Source organism: Paroedura picta, chromosome 9 (genome assembly GCF_049243985.1).
Source record: "Paroedura picta isolate Pp20150507F chromosome 9, Ppicta_v3.0, whole genome shotgun sequence".
In the NCBI taxonomy this organism is placed as follows: domain Eukaryota; kingdom Metazoa; phylum Chordata; class Lepidosauria; order Squamata; family Gekkonidae; genus Paroedura; species Paroedura picta.
In genome coordinates, this window is record NC_135377.1 from 25,536,303 (window position 1) to 25,552,515 (window position 16,213).

At 42.8% G+C, this 16,213-nt stretch overlaps 1 protein-coding gene across 3 annotated transcripts in view; it reads right to left on the minus strand.

Moving 5' to 3' along the window:
- The window catches only part of CNBD1 (cyclic nucleotide binding domain containing 1), a 180,769-nt gene that overhangs the window by 153,791 nt on the left and 10,765 nt on the right, over positions 1-16,213 (minus strand). For all 3 annotated transcript variants that reach the window (XM_077351978.1, XM_077351977.1, XM_077351976.1), the window contains exons 2-3: positions 12,566-12,629; positions 3,748-3,861 (exon numbers count right to left, since the gene is read on the minus strand). In XM_077351978.1, coding sequence (XP_077208093.1) covers positions 3,748-3,861; positions 12,566-12,629 — 178 coding nt within the window. The remainder of the gene's footprint in view (positions 1-3,747; positions 3,862-12,565; positions 12,630-16,213) is intronic.

Below are 16,213 nucleotides of genomic sequence, written 5' to 3' on the forward strand. Positions count from 1 at the left end.
AAAAACATTCTATGCATTTAAACAGAGACTTGTTTTTACTTATTCAGACCAAAGGAATGCCCAAGTAAAAGATGAAGTGAAACTGTCTCCATCACAGTTGTCTATTATGAGATGAGGCTACAAAGTCTAAAGCTTCAAAAGATGAAAGGAGACAGAAGTGGGGCCATGAGAGGAAAAGATAATCACCAACGTATGTCTTTCCTCTGAGAAATGCTCCACTTTCCTCATTACTGCCAGAGCAGTGATGGGCAGAGGAGGAACCAGTGACTGTCAAAAGTTTGCTCCATGTGGTCAATGTTGCTGCAACCTGGGGTAGGTTGAGTCCAGGTACTTGCTTCTGAAATGAAGTTCTGTGAATGGTGATGGGATACCACATTGCATGATGAGGCTGACTCATTTTTGATAACTACCATTGTATACTTTTGCTGATTGGCATACCTATGGCTCTCAAGAAAATAATAATATAAAAAATCCACACAACATAACAGCACCATTGAATCAGACAGTCAATTCAATCTGGACTGCATCTGCCTCCTTCCCTTATAGCATATTGCTTTACAGTTAATGTGCATAATCTTATTAGCTGATTGCATTGATCCTCAGTTCACTTGTAAGCAAAATTACTCTGAACACATAGTGGTGCTTTAAAAGTAATTCAACATGCATATTAAAATGAGAATTTTTGGTGCATCAGCAAGGAAAGAAGCCTAAGCTGCTAATATATTTTTCCCTCTTAAAGGCTGGCCAATTTGCTGATCTGTAAAACTTACTTGTCTGTTTAAAAGTAAGAAGACTTGGGGGGGGGGGGGGTTAAGTGCTAGAATTTACTGAACGGCTTCCTGAAAGCAAAGATTGACTTTCTGTCTACAGTCTTCTAGAAGTCCTGTCTCTGAAAACACTAAACTAGATTAAAGTTTAAAACGATAAATTCCCTGGAAAGAGAAGTCATACTGTTGTGTAATCATCTTTTCTAACCATTTCTTTGCTAAGTAACATTGGCTGATGTGAATAGTGATAAATATATAATCCTCCCTGGTTTTTGCCAAGGAACTGAGAGTGAAAACAATCTACAATTATTGCGCTCAGTCTCTCAAATCTGCTGTTTGGAAGGCAGAGTACCACTTATAGTATCAGAGCGGCAGCTCTACCACTACTGAATCTCATCCATCTCTTAGTAAATGGCCTCATGGTCCACTTCATTTAAACTGTTACTACAGAACACCTACACAGATGGAACTTCTAGACAGAAAACAACAACGAGAAAAGAAGAGTTGGTTTTGAAACCCTGCTTTTTACAGCCCAAAGGAGTCTCAAAGCAGCTTACATTTGCCTTCCCTTCCTCTCCCCACAACAGATGCCTTGTGAGGTAGGTGGAGCTGAGAGAGACCTGATGTTACGGCTGTGTGAGAACAGCACTATCAGGGCTGTGATGAGCTCAAAGTCACATAGCTGGCTGCATGTGGAAGAGCGAGGAATCAAACCCAGCTCACCAGATTAGAACCACTACACCATGTAAGGGACTCATATATAGATTTTCAAAGGTGATGAATGCAAACACTGTACAATATACATATTTTTATCAGTACCATTCATTTGATTTATATATCACCCTCCCAGACTGACTCAGTAAATGTAATAAATGGATTCTGAATCAGAAGGAAGGAAAGGGGACTCTCCAAGATCCACCCCCTGATTTTTAACAAGAGAGTTAAGATAAATTAGAATTACCAGCTCCAGTAGGTGCCTGAAGTTCTCCTGAATTTCAGTTGATTTCCCAACTACATAGATCGGTTCACTTGGAGGAAAACACCCCTAATCCTTGGTAATGAGAACATTCATGAAAATTGTCTTGGTGCAGTTTGTTGGTGGACAATTAATTCTGATATTCTTTTGTTCTGAATGGGAATGCTCATTTACACTTCCACAGGAAAAAGAAGAGCTGGGCTTTGTTCCAGGCACTCTGCCTTTGTCTGTGGCAGGCAGTCTCAGGGCCATTCCGCACTCGTTCAAAATGCAATTTGCACAATGGTTGCAAATTGAAATTGCTACTGATTTGCTGTTATGCACAACATCGTTGACAATCTGCAACATTCCTGAAACCGATCCGCAAAAAGCGCTTTGTTGTAGCATTTTCAGGGAAATCCCAAAAAGTGGATTCACCCTCCGGAAAGCTCTACACTCTTGCAACCAATCTGCAACACTAGCGGGAAAGTTCTGTGCGTTACCATTGTTGCGGTTTCTGCAAAGTCCCTCCCCCTGGCTCTCTCCTCTGATCTTCCGGCAAAGCGATCGCCATTTTTTTTTCTCAGAGTGAGCAGAGATCAACGCACCGGCGAGCCTTCGTTTACCCAGTGAGGCTTCCCCGGCTGCAGTCCCTCCCCAGAGCTATTTAAAGTCACCAAACACCAAGCAACACACAGCCCCGTTTGCTGTTTTATTTTCCCTTTACTTTTCACTCTATTTTCGGCCAAAAATCACACCCGTGTGGGGAGGGGTTATTTTTTTTTCACTCGGGGGGAGCGTGGCAACGATGAAATGGCAGCTCAAACACCACCTGCTAGCTAGATGGTTCTCTCCGTTGCAACGAATCAACGCAGATTTGTTGCAACGTATTTTTTTTTAAACCTTCCTTAAAGGGAAAGGGGCTTTTTGGGAGCATGATAACGGCCTCCCATTGGCTGCTCGTTTGATTGACGACCAGGGGTGGGACAAAGCTCGGCAATATCGTTTCCTGGCTAGCGATTTTTGCCAAGACCGGAAACCTGTGGGAAATGATAGAAACACAACTGGATTCCACTACAAAGGCAGGTATGCATAACGATGAATTCCACTATTTAAAATGGCGTTTTTTCGTTCCGCAACCAATTTGCTACATAGATCCTGGTGCGGAATGGCCCTCAGAGTCTGACTGTCTGCATGTCTTCCTCCATTTTGTAGCAGGATGTAAGAACTGGTTTTCTCTTACACTTAACTTGCTTAAGTGTATGGAGCTCTGTGTGGCAAGGCTGGCCAATAAGTGAGTATGATATATCTGTGTATACATCTGAGCAAGTAAACTTTATTGATCTTAAGCCACCTTGTTTCTGTTTCTCATTCTACTATACCTGAAGGATCCAAGGTAATGCATATGCTGCTCTCTCTGGGCGTGCCATGGAAGTGGAACCTTAAGCAGTAGGGAGGGGTATTGCACCTCTTTATATTCTTTGGTGACTTTAGTCATCACTACCAGATGGGTTTGCAATTTCTGGGCAAGTGCAAAAGGTTTATTCTGGCCAAAAAGGAAACCAGGCAGACCATCCAAGAAAGTCTCCTAGGATCAATAAGCTAGGCCTGGTCATTTATATTGGATTTATTCAGTCGCTTGAGGAAATAGGACACCTTCATTTGCTAAATGGAAAATTGCCCTCAACCTTTGCTCAACAGAGAGGACAGATCTGTCTAATTTCTAGGTTGTCTCTAGGCTACCGCACAAATTGTGGATTTTCCCCATCCATCCTTTTCACAATCATCAACATATGAAGTGCATAAACACAAAGCCTAACTGTCTGAAAGGTAGACAAGGACATTTGGAAAGCGACAGATGTTTCATCTCAAGAAGGAAATAAATTTACCACCAGCTACCAATCTTTGTATTCTTTAGCTGCTCTGTGGCATGTGATGGTGATGAATGACCTCATATCCACCTCTTGCTTATCTCCCTTTGATTTTCCCCATATTAAATACAACACAGGGAGAAATATGAATTACCCCTTTGTTCTCTTTGTAGGGATTCCTGGTAAGATGGGTTTTCTTTCAATGAAGATTTTGGGATAAAGTTTCATAAACTTTCGATGAGCTTCTTCGGTGGTATATTCATTTTTCCTGAAGAAAAAAATGTGGAAAGGGGGATAACATGTATGAAATCTTAAATGTTTTATTACCTGTGTTTTAAAACTTTGATCAATCTGCCCACCTCAAGTTTTAGCTAAAAGAACACAAGCAGGCGTGACCAACAGGGCTTGAGTTTGCACTGTATTTCCTACTCCCCAATTCTTATTATTATTCCTGGAAAAAACCCATAGCCTGGCCAGTTTTCTGCTTTCTTCTTTCTTTCCCACTCACTAGCTAACTTATATTTTACATACCTCTCATCTTCAGCTATATTTATACTTTATTTACTTCACGTATACTTCACCTTTATCCATACTTCCTAACCCACTGCTTTGTCTTCACAATAACCTGCTGAGGAAGGGTATGACAGGAATGCACGACTACCCCAAGATCACTCATACCCTTTCTACATGGGGGACTAGGCCCAGGCCAGCACTCATCTGGTTGCAGGGCTAATCCCCACTTCCGCATGATGTCAGTGCCAATAGAAAAAAAAATGGCGGGGGGGGGGGGGCGATAGCAGTAATCATGAGATCTCCTTCCCAGAAGCCAATCAGATAAGAATTAGCATTGTAACACAACCAGCCTTTTAAAAAGAAAAAAGAAAAGCAGTTGAACAAAATTGGACAAGACGGGGGGAGGGAAAGAAGGACTAATTCCACACATGTTGGATAATGCACTTTCAATGTGCTTTTGCAGTTAGATTTTTCTGTGCAAAACAGGAAAATCTACTTCTAAAGTGCATTGAAAGTGCATTATCCAACGAGTTCAGAATGGGCCAGGTTTGATAACAGAAGTGACTATACAGAGAAACCAAAATGCTAAAATTTCCCCACTGAATTGGAAACCACTGTAAAAAGATGAAATTGGTATATCTGGGGACTCCTTTGTTGCAGGATAAATGAGATCCCTTTAACTGGAGGTGCTGGGGATTGAACCTGGGCCCTTCTACATGTCGAGTATGGTGTAGTGGTTAAGAGCAGCAGTCTCTAATCTGGAGAACTTGGATTTATTCTCCATTGCTCCACATGAAACTTGAGTGAATGACCTTGGGCCAGTCACAGTTCTTTCAGAACTCTTTCAGCTCCACCTACCTCACAAAGTGACTATTGTGAGGAGGGGAAGGTAAGTTGCTTTGAGACTTTTTGCAGTAGAAAAAAGTGGGGTATAAAAACCAAATCTTCTTCTACCACCAAACCGTAGCCTCTCCCAAGGTGTTGGTTGTGACATCATTTGTAAATGCCAGCACTGTTATCTACTTAGTAACTGTATAAATGTTCTTTGTCTATATGAATCTTAACATACAAATAAGAAAGATCAAGTAGCATGATTAAATTATAGACATTTATCTTCATTAATCAGAACTGACAACCAAAAAAACAGGAAAAAATGGTTTTCCCCCATTTGTTTCATTTCTACAGATTCTTGGGCCCATTAGAGATGGCAATATCTTCTGTTTCATATTTTAACGTTTCTTAGGACCAGAGAGAAATGTAAATCTCAGCCTTGCCTTCTTTAAAAGACACCAGGTGCACTTTGATATGCATTTAACTAATTTTGCCATCATCTAAATATACCCCAACTGAATTTCTTTTTTAATTATGAGCCATCTTGGAGAAAATTGCCCTTAATTATGCAGAAATGCATTTTTAAAATGTCCTAGGATTTAAAGGTTATGCCACTGATACATTATTCAGATTCACATCCTTCAGCTTAAAGTTTTACTCACCCTGCTGCACTGTGCTTTTAAAAGCAGTTTTCAATCTACAACTCGATAGACAGACACTTACTCAATGAGTAACCCACCGCATCTCTGTTGCAGCAACTATTTATCAAAGAGTCAGTTCAAATCAGAATTGTTAGAGGTGTTCCAAAGAGGGCATATTTGTGAAAACATGTAATTACAATCAGAGCTGATCTTCCCAAAGGTCAAGCCACTGTTTTGGAGGAGTCTCAAACAGATGATTGTCACCATGCTCGAGAGCCATCAGTGTACATTATTTTTCAACAAAATATTATTGCTGCAAAAAGCTCTAAAACACAGCTAGATTTGGCCTTCTGGAAGGAAGAGTTAGATGAAGCATAAACTGAAATAGGCTTCCTCGTGCAGTGATGGGTTCTCCTTCCTTGGAAGCTGTTAAGCAGAGACTAGCTAGCCATCTGACAGACATGCTGATTCTATGAATTTGGGGAGATTGTGAGTGGGTGGGCAGAAGAGATTGTGTCCATGCTTGGCTCCTGTGGCCCTTTCTTGCATGTCAAGGGAAATGCCAATCCCCACTTGGGGTCAGGAATCTAATTTCCTCCAGGCCAGACTGGCCATGGACTCTGGGTTTTTTGGGGGGAGATCATCTGGGCATTGCAGTGGGGTCACTGTGGGTAGGCAAGTAGTTGTGAATTACCTGCATTCTGCAGGGGATTGGAGTAGATGACCCTGGAGGTACCTTCCAACTCTAAGATCCTATGATTCTATGATTCTATCTAGGGTTGAAATCAAGAGGATCAGCTCTGGGTCCCACATAATAACAGGCACTGCGATGTAATGGTGAGAGTGGTTAGAATATTTGAACCAGGATGTGGGAGACCCCACACTTCCATGGAATCCCCACACTTCCATGGAAACTCACTGGGTGACCTTAGACCAGTCCGGCAGCCTAACCTACCTCACAAGGTCATTGTTCTAGGGATGAAATGGAAGACAGGAAGGATGATGTTATGAGGCATTTCAGGAACCCACTTGGGACAAACATCATCAATATATCTAACCCATAACAGAGTGATGGCCTCATGGTCCATTTAAATCTGAGATTGGAGCCATGGACAGACAATGCAGGTCTTTCTACAAACATGAGAAAGGCACGAGGTTTGCAGAAAAATCTGAAATATAAAAAAGGGTTTTAGCAGTGCTTGCAGCATTAAGACAAAAAAATGCTCCCAGTGGCTATTGCTAGACAACCATAACAGAATTGCCAGTCTCCCAGCCTTGGTTTCAGTAAAAGGCAGAAGGAGGGGGCAGGGTACGTTCCAGGGCTGCTTGGGCCTTTGAAGGGGATGCCATAGAGGCTGCAAAAGCTGATAATGGGGGACGGGAGATAAAGGTAGGTTGGTGGGTGGGTGGAAAGGAGAGAAGGAAGCTGGAAAGAGGGTATTCAGGGAAGGGAAAGGACAAATAGTGAGGGAGTGGGAAATGAGATGCCCCCACAAGTCTATAAGAGATAGAAGAATGCAAGTTTCTATAACGAAGTATTTTTTATCTTCTAATTGCACAAAAAAGGAATTATGAATAAATCCATCTAGATGCTTTGAGTATCCAGCTCCACTGCACTCTGCACACACAAAAAACAGCTATCAAGAGATTTCGGAACATTGTATTTTCCAGCTTTAAATGGGTATTCTAAAAGGTCTTTCATCTACACAGATATAGGAAAAATGTCTGTGCAAAATTTGAAACTCCAACTCGTCTCATTTAACATGTCACATGAGTAAGATGGATTCTTCTGTTTGTCAAAATCCTTTGACATTTTGTATTTGTGCCTTGCCAATTACTGAAGTTCAGGAAGAACAAATTCCTTCAGGAATTTCTAACAAAATCTCAAGTCTGCACTTAAGGAGGCAGCAATAGCAAAGGCAGCATGGTTTCCTTTATGGCGAGATACTTTGCATCAATCTTCTGTAGGTCGTCTTCACTGATTGATCTGAAAATGTTCTGGCTTTCCCATTCCTAGTTGTATTCCTTGACGATCTATAAAGTCCATTCATCACAAAGTGTTTAAGATAGCTTCTAAGTGGCTGTTTTTAGCAAAAGAAATAGCTCCTTCTTTAAAGCTAGCTGAATTGCGGCACATTCATACTACTTGTCAGAAGTTCCAGACAACCATCCTGGTCTTCATGGTGATGTTTGTTCTGAAATTACCAGTTAGGGTTGCCAGCCTCCAGGTCAGACCCAAAGATCTCCTGGAATTACAATTGATCTCCAGACAACAAAGATCATTCCCCCAAAGAAAATGGTTGGTTCAAATGGCAGACTCTACAACATAATGCCCCACTGAAGTCCTTCCTCTCCCCTAGCCTCATCCTCCCCAAGGTTAAAGGTAAAGGTATCCCCTGTGCAAGCACCAAGTCATGTCTGACCCTTGGGGTGACACCCTCTAGCGTTTTCATGGCAGACTCAATACGGGGTGGTTTGCCAGTGCCTTCCCCAGTCATTACCGTTTACCCCCCAGCAAGCTGGGTACTCATTTTACCGACCTCGGAAGGATGGAAGGTTGAGTCAACCTTGAGCCGGCTGTTGGGATCTAACTCCCAGCGTCACGAGCAAAGCTTTCAGACGGCTGCCTTACCACTCTGCGCCACAAGAGGCTCTTCCCCAAGGTTAACCCCTCCAAATCTACAAACATTTCCCAAACCAGAGTTGGCAATCCTATTATCAGCAATCAAAATGGAGGATATAGTATAGATATTGGGGCAAGAGGACTTGCCAGAAAGTCACAGGTGGTGACCACAAACTGTTTTCAAGATGAGACATTCAGAGGAAATAGATAATAGATAATCCAGGCATGCTTGTGCCACACCAGGCCAAACATAGCTAACAACTCATGTTCCACCACCAGCGAGTAGCACAAAAAGCCTTTCAGGTTTTTCATCAAGCACAGGGTTAACCCCATTAAACAACTTGTGAGCTAACTAATTTACTAATTTTTGCAGGCTTGCCTTAACTAAATACATTGCTCTTTTTCATCTCACTATTCTATTGGTTGGAAAATATTTATCAGAGTTAAAGGCAGTAAGGTGCATGAATTTATTCATAAGGGATCATCATTCTCAAAATATAGATCTCTATTTTTTATACTTAGAAAGTCCTGTCTCTATATATCAAATTATGGCTTGAATGCTGCTAGAAATTACAGCTGACAGAAAGATCTCAATCACTGAAATGCAGCTTTTTGCTTCTTCATACCAATGGAGCCCAAATTGGCACCATTTTGCTCTGAGGAGAATGGAGGATCGCAACGGACCATACAGGGGAAATTTTAAAAAATCACTTCCCCTTCTATCAGAAAAAATACTCAGTAGAATCCAATCCTATATGTACACTACCTGGTCAATAATGCATAATGCTTGTGTCAGCAATAATGCATAATGCTTGTGTCATTAGTAGTTAAGAGAGGAGGACTCTAAACTGGAGAACCAGGGTGTAAACTGCACGGAGCTTTTATTCCACTCCCAGGTCGATTCAGTCCCTCCCGTCTGCACTGAAATCGATTTCCAGTTTGATTTCCATCGATGCAAATTTTCCATCTGCAACCGTCATGCCTTGACCCGCATTCACCGTACCTTTCCCTCGGAATATCAGGGAGCGCTTATTTTCCGGAATATCCACCAATTCGCGCCGGATGCACCAAAGGATCCACATGTAGATGTCCTCAGCACTCAGATTAACCGGCATTCCTCCCCCCACTCCTCCCCAATGGTGATGTTACGGAACTGTCTTTTGCTGATTGGTCAATCAACCCCCGCGTTTCCAATGCTGACACTGCGTGGTTCTCTCTTGCTGATTGGTCGACACCCCCCCCCCTTTCCAATGCTGACTGAACGTGTTTATCTCCTGCTGATTGGTTGACTCGCGGAGTCGAAAGAAAGGGGGAATAATTGTTTCACGGGTAGATACGCTGTTCAGCTCTGTTTTGAGAGCTTAGATTGTTTGAGACAGCACAGAAATGGAAAAGTGTACAAATACAGTAATAAAAAAAACATATCCAGGCCCACTCTGGTGGGAAGTACGTCAGAACGTCAGGGATCGATTTAAACTAACGTGATGCAGATGACGCAAGTATGTTAAAGCTGTTTCGTTTCAGAAATAATATTTGTTGCAGATCACTCATAATGCCCGAGCCCGAATCGGGCGGAGAATGGCAAGAATAAAAGCAGGAAAATCAAGAGATGCAGAATAGGCCCAGGTTTGATTCCCCACTCCTCTACATGAAGCCTTCTGGATGACCTTGGACTAGTCACAGACTGATTCCGCATGAGGAATTTGCCCCTAGACAGCCTCTCATTGCTTGCAGGTTTTAGTACTGCTGCCACATAACATTGGCAGCAACCCGTGGCTCTCAAGTGGCTGATGCTAGTTTCCCCCAGATTTGCTTCAAGATGAGGGAAATCACAAAATCACAGTTTGCCACTTCTTGTTACACTGCAATCTGGGGAGAAAATGGGAAAGCCTGTGTAGATGGAGAAATGTGCAACAGTCTCTGTAGTGTTTTGCCCACCCTCGCACCTGCCCTCCACTCTCCATTTATGGATTGAGTATTTTAAAAAATGGCACAGTCCACATGGCTGCAGGACTGCAAACCTACGTGCCCTCCATAAAAATAAAACGTTTCCTCATTGCACCCCATCCCATGCCTGGATGGGGTACAATTAACACCTGCACCAGTTGCCAGGAATTTGGGGGTGACCTTAGATGCCTCCCTTTCTATGGAGGCTCAGGTCATGAAAGTAGCCCAGACAGTGTTTTTCCATCTCCGCCAAGGCCACCTACTAGAGCCCTACCTGTCCTTGGAACACCTGGCCACTGTTTTACATGCAATGGTCACTTCTAGACTAGACTACTGTAACTCACACTACACAGGCCTACCCTTGACTCTGATCCGGAAGTTACAGCTGGTACAAAATGAGGCTGCCAGGATCCTTACTAGGCTTGGAGGGCTCATATTCAGCCAGTGCTCCATCATCTGCAGTGATTAGCAGTCTGTTTCTGGGTCAGGTTATGGTATTGGTATTAACCTTTAAGGCCATACATGGCCTGGGTCCTACCTACCTGCCGGACCACTTGGCTGCTTATGCTCCCCACAGAGCCCTTCATTCTGTGGGTAGGAATTTACTGGTTGTCCCGGGCCCCTGGGATGTTTGTCTGGCCTCGACCAGGGCCAGGGTCTTTTCGGTCCTGGCCCCAACCTGGTGGAATGAGCTCCTGAATGAGCTGAGGGCCCTGCCAAAGTTACCAGCTTTCCACAGCGCCTGCAAGACAGAGCTCTTCCACCAGCATATGGTTGAAGCCAGGGCAGAGTCTTGGGTTTCCAACTTGGATCCCAGGGTCTATCAGACCAGCTCCGTCTCTTACTGGAGGGATGGTAGGGCCTCAGGCTGAACAAGATGGGATTAGAATAGATTATAGAGGATGTCCACTGCTGCTTGTTATATTGTTTTTTACTGTTAATTGTGTAAATTGTGGGGTTTTTATTGTATTTTAAATATTTTATTATTTAAGCCGCCACAAGACCTGCTGGGGAGTGGTGGTATATAAATCTAAATAAATAAATAAATAAATAAATAAATAAATAAATAAATAAATAAATAAATAAATAAATAAATTGCGCTCGGTGATTTTGTGATTGGGCAACCCAAACTCATTCCTGTGTGTATTTTCTGGTGGTGGGCTATGAACAGGGAAAGGGGGGGCATGTGATGAAGCAGCCCTCTTTATTAGCTTGGTGTCCATGCTCTGTGTTTTAAATCATTACTGTGAACACACAATAAGGGTCCAGTTACCATGGCCAGCCTATCAAAAATGTACCTGAAAATAGAGAGAGACCATTATGAGAATACCAAAAAGAGAACTAAAAGAGAATGTTTCATTGTTGTGGCATAATCCCAAGGCAATGTGGAAGTGTTTTGTTTTTTTTTAATGTTCTGGTGTTGTGTCATTTCCCCATAAGAACACAGAAGTGCACTTTAAAAAAATAACTTTGAGCCTCGGGGGGAAGGAAGTTTGAGTCCCTGAATAAAGCGCTGTGATGGAATTGATGGCTTGCATAATTGACAAGCTGAGGAGCGGGGGGGGGGAGGAGAAGTGTGGGATGTTCTCTCTTGCTGCCTTGTCAGGAGGCAAAGAGCCATAGTGAGGCAGCAGGAAAACGCGGAAGGGGTCTCCCGTCAGGAAGCTTGCAAATGCGCGGCTTCCAAGCATTAGGCGGCACAAGTTTTATGCCTCCATGTGGAATTGGTCACAGTTCTGTCAGAACTCTCTCAGCCCCACCTTCCTCAAGGTGTCCGGGGTGGGGTGGGAGGGGAAGCCACTTTGAGACTCCTTAGAGCAGCCTTTCTCAACTTTTTTTACCATTAAGAAATCCCTGAAACATTCTTCAAACCTCGAAAAAATCCCAGAAGTAGCATGATCATGCAGAATATGGATGGGACGTATAGTTGTATACATGACCACTTGGGAACACTCCTCTTTCCTGCCCCCCCCAGGCCAAGAAACCCTGGTTAAGAAAGCCTGCCTTAGGATAAAGAAAAGTGAGGTATAATACTAATCTATTTAAAACTTAAATGGACTCCAGGGAATGGTAGAGGACAGGAAGGCCTGGAGGATCATTGTCCATGGGGTCACGATTGGTCGGACACGACTTCGCACATAACAACAACATTTAAAGCAATGTACATCCAGTTGTTTTCTTTTTTTATATCTTTGATTTTTGGTCCTCTGGTTAGTTGCAGTTTTCTGTAATACCATTAACCTTGTAATTTTAACCAAATATTATTGACAATTATATACTATAATACAACATATTCTATACATACAGAAAGAAAATGCTTAAATAAAAAGTTGTCTGAAAAAAATTATACTTCCACAATAATGGTTCCAATTAACATCCATCCCATAAACTAGAAAAGCTGTGCTTGGATGACTTACGTTTTCTGAAGACCACTAATGTTCAATAATTTATCCAGCTGGTCATAGTTCACTTTCTTTAAACCTACAGTAATTGCAAACATAATAGCACATTTATACAGGGCGAACACTATTAGAAAATGTCATCGTATTAAAAAATTCAGTTCTGTTGAAAGGTTTTATCAGCAGTAATAAGAGGATTTGTAGGCAGAAAAATCCAATTCTATTTTTTTAAACACTATTCCCACATACAAACAGTTATCTAAGTCTGAACTTAGATTGCGTAATGCCCTTAGTAATCTCGATTCACCTAATTCCACATATTTCTATGTCAACATCGGCTACTTGCATATGTCTGCAGCAATCTATAGTTAATATACCTTTTCAATGTAGGCCTTACCAGCATTAAAATATTGCTACGAGGAGACCAGCTTCACACTCAGGTGAAAAATTGCTGGTCTCTTGTTGGTACAGAGGTTTGTCCCTTCTGGCACTCTGAATGTATTAAAGACTTATGTATATAACAGTCCTGTAGGTAGCTTGTGGCTCAATTCTAAAAACACTTTCCTGTGTGTAAGCACAAGAAATCTGAATCCGATTCTGAGGAGAGCTGTTTAGGATAGCATTTAGGCCCATTATGCACGACCGCCGAAACGGTGATTTCGGGTCACATGGAAAACGCGGAGGGGGAAGAAGCGAAGCAAAACCGTTTATGCACGGGACGGGACGCAACACAACACAACACAACGGCAGCAAAACCCAGAGTAACCGATTATGCACGCGGTGATCCCGGCGCCACTTCTGGTTGCGCCCCGGTCACCCGGAAGCTGTGCTTTCTTCCGTGTTTCGCTAACGCGGCTTTTTCAGTGGCATGCATCGAATCTGCGGCCGGTTGAAGCCGGCACCATGCGTTATCAGTGATTTTAGTTGCCGCCATTCCACCCAAAATGTGCGCTATTCCCCCCGTGCATAATGGGCCTTAGTGGTGTCATTCAAAATAAACTTTTATCTTTCTAAGGTCAACTACAATAGATTTAGAAGGGCAGGCCTCTGCTTAGAAGGGCACTGTTAGGCTGTTTAAACTCAGCAGAACCCATGTGTTTCATGGCCTTTTGTTGTGCCACCAAGACTCGCATTTCTGGAAGCCTCATACCTTGAATTTCATTTAAACCATCTTGACTTCATTCTCTGTGCCTGGACACTGATTTAAACATAACCAATGAGTAAGATTCAGAGTCCTCTGCCTATGGGGAGACAATAGGGGAGTAGCATTCAGGAGGGAGGTTAAGACCATTTCTGCATGGGGAACTTCGCTGCCCTGACTCTCTAATAGCTACAGCAACAGAATAAAACTGAAGCGACACCTGAAAGACCACTTATTGTGAGGGGGGAGGGGGACATCTGCTGCACTGAAATAGCATTACTAATCCCCAACACTAGTGGGTCTGACCAGCCAAACATTATTCCAGCTTAAAGCAGCTGCTCTACAAGGTTCTAAAACTGATTCAGTGATATCTTTAAAAAGCAAGATATGCCACTCAATGCTAACAAATCTCTGTCACTCTCAAGTTAGTACCATTTTCCTCAGAGGAAGTAAACATCAGTGCATTGAGGAGAAAGGTCCACAAATTAATCAGGATAGGCACATTCCCCACCGCACCCCGCGCACTAATTATAGTGCTGATAAATGCAAAATGCAGTGATAAGTGCACATGTCTAACATTCCTAATTTGTTGGCTTTTATGCAAACTCTAAGTAACATTTAGCCTCTACCTTCTCTACTGAGAGAATGACAATAATTAGCATGTATACAATGCTTTAGACTGAGCCTTAAATGGGCTTAAATAAGCTTTTTGAAAAAAGCTAATAATAGCTTGCGGGAGGGTAGTTTTGCATTGGCATCATTGGATTGGTTGTTTTTGGTGTGTGTGGGGAGACGGGTAAGATCTTCCTCAACTTCTCTTTCCCTTGAGGAAAACCATGCGGACATGATAGAGATACCTGTATATTTCCTACCTGTGGGGCTGACAGCAGCTGAAACTAAATATAAGACCATTTCCGCATGGAGGGCTAAAACACAAGTGGTCTCCTGCTTGCAAATGCAGGATGGTAAACCTTGTGTTTGCAGCCCTCCTCACTGAAAACCCCTCCCATATTTTCCCTTTGCAGCATTTTGCCTCTGGACAAGGCTGCAAGAGAAAGCAAAATGAACTTCTCTCCCGGCCCCCCAGCACCCACTCCACGGCTTAAAAACAAAGCTCTCAGACCCCTGTATGATCAGGAGAAGGCTCCTTCAACCTACCCACCCCTCTTTATCCTTTCATTCCCCACCTCCAGAAAACATAAATTGGACTGCTTTACCTGCCTGAGTTGTGAGAAGGCTGAACATAGTTCCTGGAGACCAAAAAGTCATTTTTTTGTAAATGGTTGGTTTAAAAACAAAGCGCTCAGACTCCTGGATAATCGGGAGAAGGCTGCTTGGTCACCCACTCCCCCCTCTTTCCCAGCTCATTCCTCACCTCCAGAAAACAGAAAAGGGATGGTGTTTTGCCTGCCTGATCCCAAAAAGACTGTGGACACTTTAAAGAAGATTTTAATTTACGTTTGACAATGTATCTTTGCAGTCCCTCAGCAAGACAGACCACCCCATTTAAAACAAAAATACTCAGGCAGGAAATAGAGAGGGGAGGCCGGGTGTGTGTGCAGGACAACGCTACAGATAGTATCATACCTTTCCCCCCTTCATACAGGCTTGCCTCTGGTTGCTCACTGGTTTCTCACTGATGCGATGCGAGATGAAAGGTGGCCAATCCACTTTTTGCAATTTCCCTCATCCCGAAGCAAATCTGGACAAAACATGAGCCAGCCCCTGGACAGCCTTGGGATGCAGGCGATGTCATGTGGAGGGGGCTCTAAAACCCGCCAGCAACCAGAGGCTGTCCAGGGCAGATTCCTTGTGTGGAAACTAAGTATTTGCAATGGAAATAAACTGTTTGCCAATCTCCAGGGGACTAGAATGACAACTGAACTTGAGACTATAGAGATCTATAGAGATCCAGACTGAAGAAAATGATAGCTTTGGAGGGCGGACCCCCTGAAATAACTTATTTGCTGAACAACCTATCATCCCCAAACTCCACTCTCCCTAGACCCATCTCCAGGAATTTCCAATCTAGACTGGCAACTCTGAAATAACCACATATCCTTTCCCTTTCTCTGCCTCATGCTCCCTCCCTTCACTTTGTTATCTCCCTTATGTTAGATTTTAGATTGTAAATTTGCTTAAGCTAAATTCCTTGTACTCCGTAGAAGGCTGCACACATCAGTAAAATTGTGAAAATAATAATAACACTATAAGAAATCATATGCAGCCATTATATAGTAATCCAGACTGGTTCAGCTATGACTTGCTGAAGCACAATTCTGCTTATAGTCTCATGAGAGAAAGACACATGAGCTTCTTGGGGTGTCCAGTAATTTAATATATCTTGATTCCTTTGAATCAGACCGTGAATTCAAGAGCTGATTGGCCCTAAGAGAGAGGTCTGTCAGCAGAACAGTCAAAATTGCTAATTAGTTCCTGCAGATTTGAAGACACAGCATCTCCTGCAAAAATGTCTGATCACTACTTTATAGCCAAGCGTTACAGTCGATTTGCAGAGATCCATT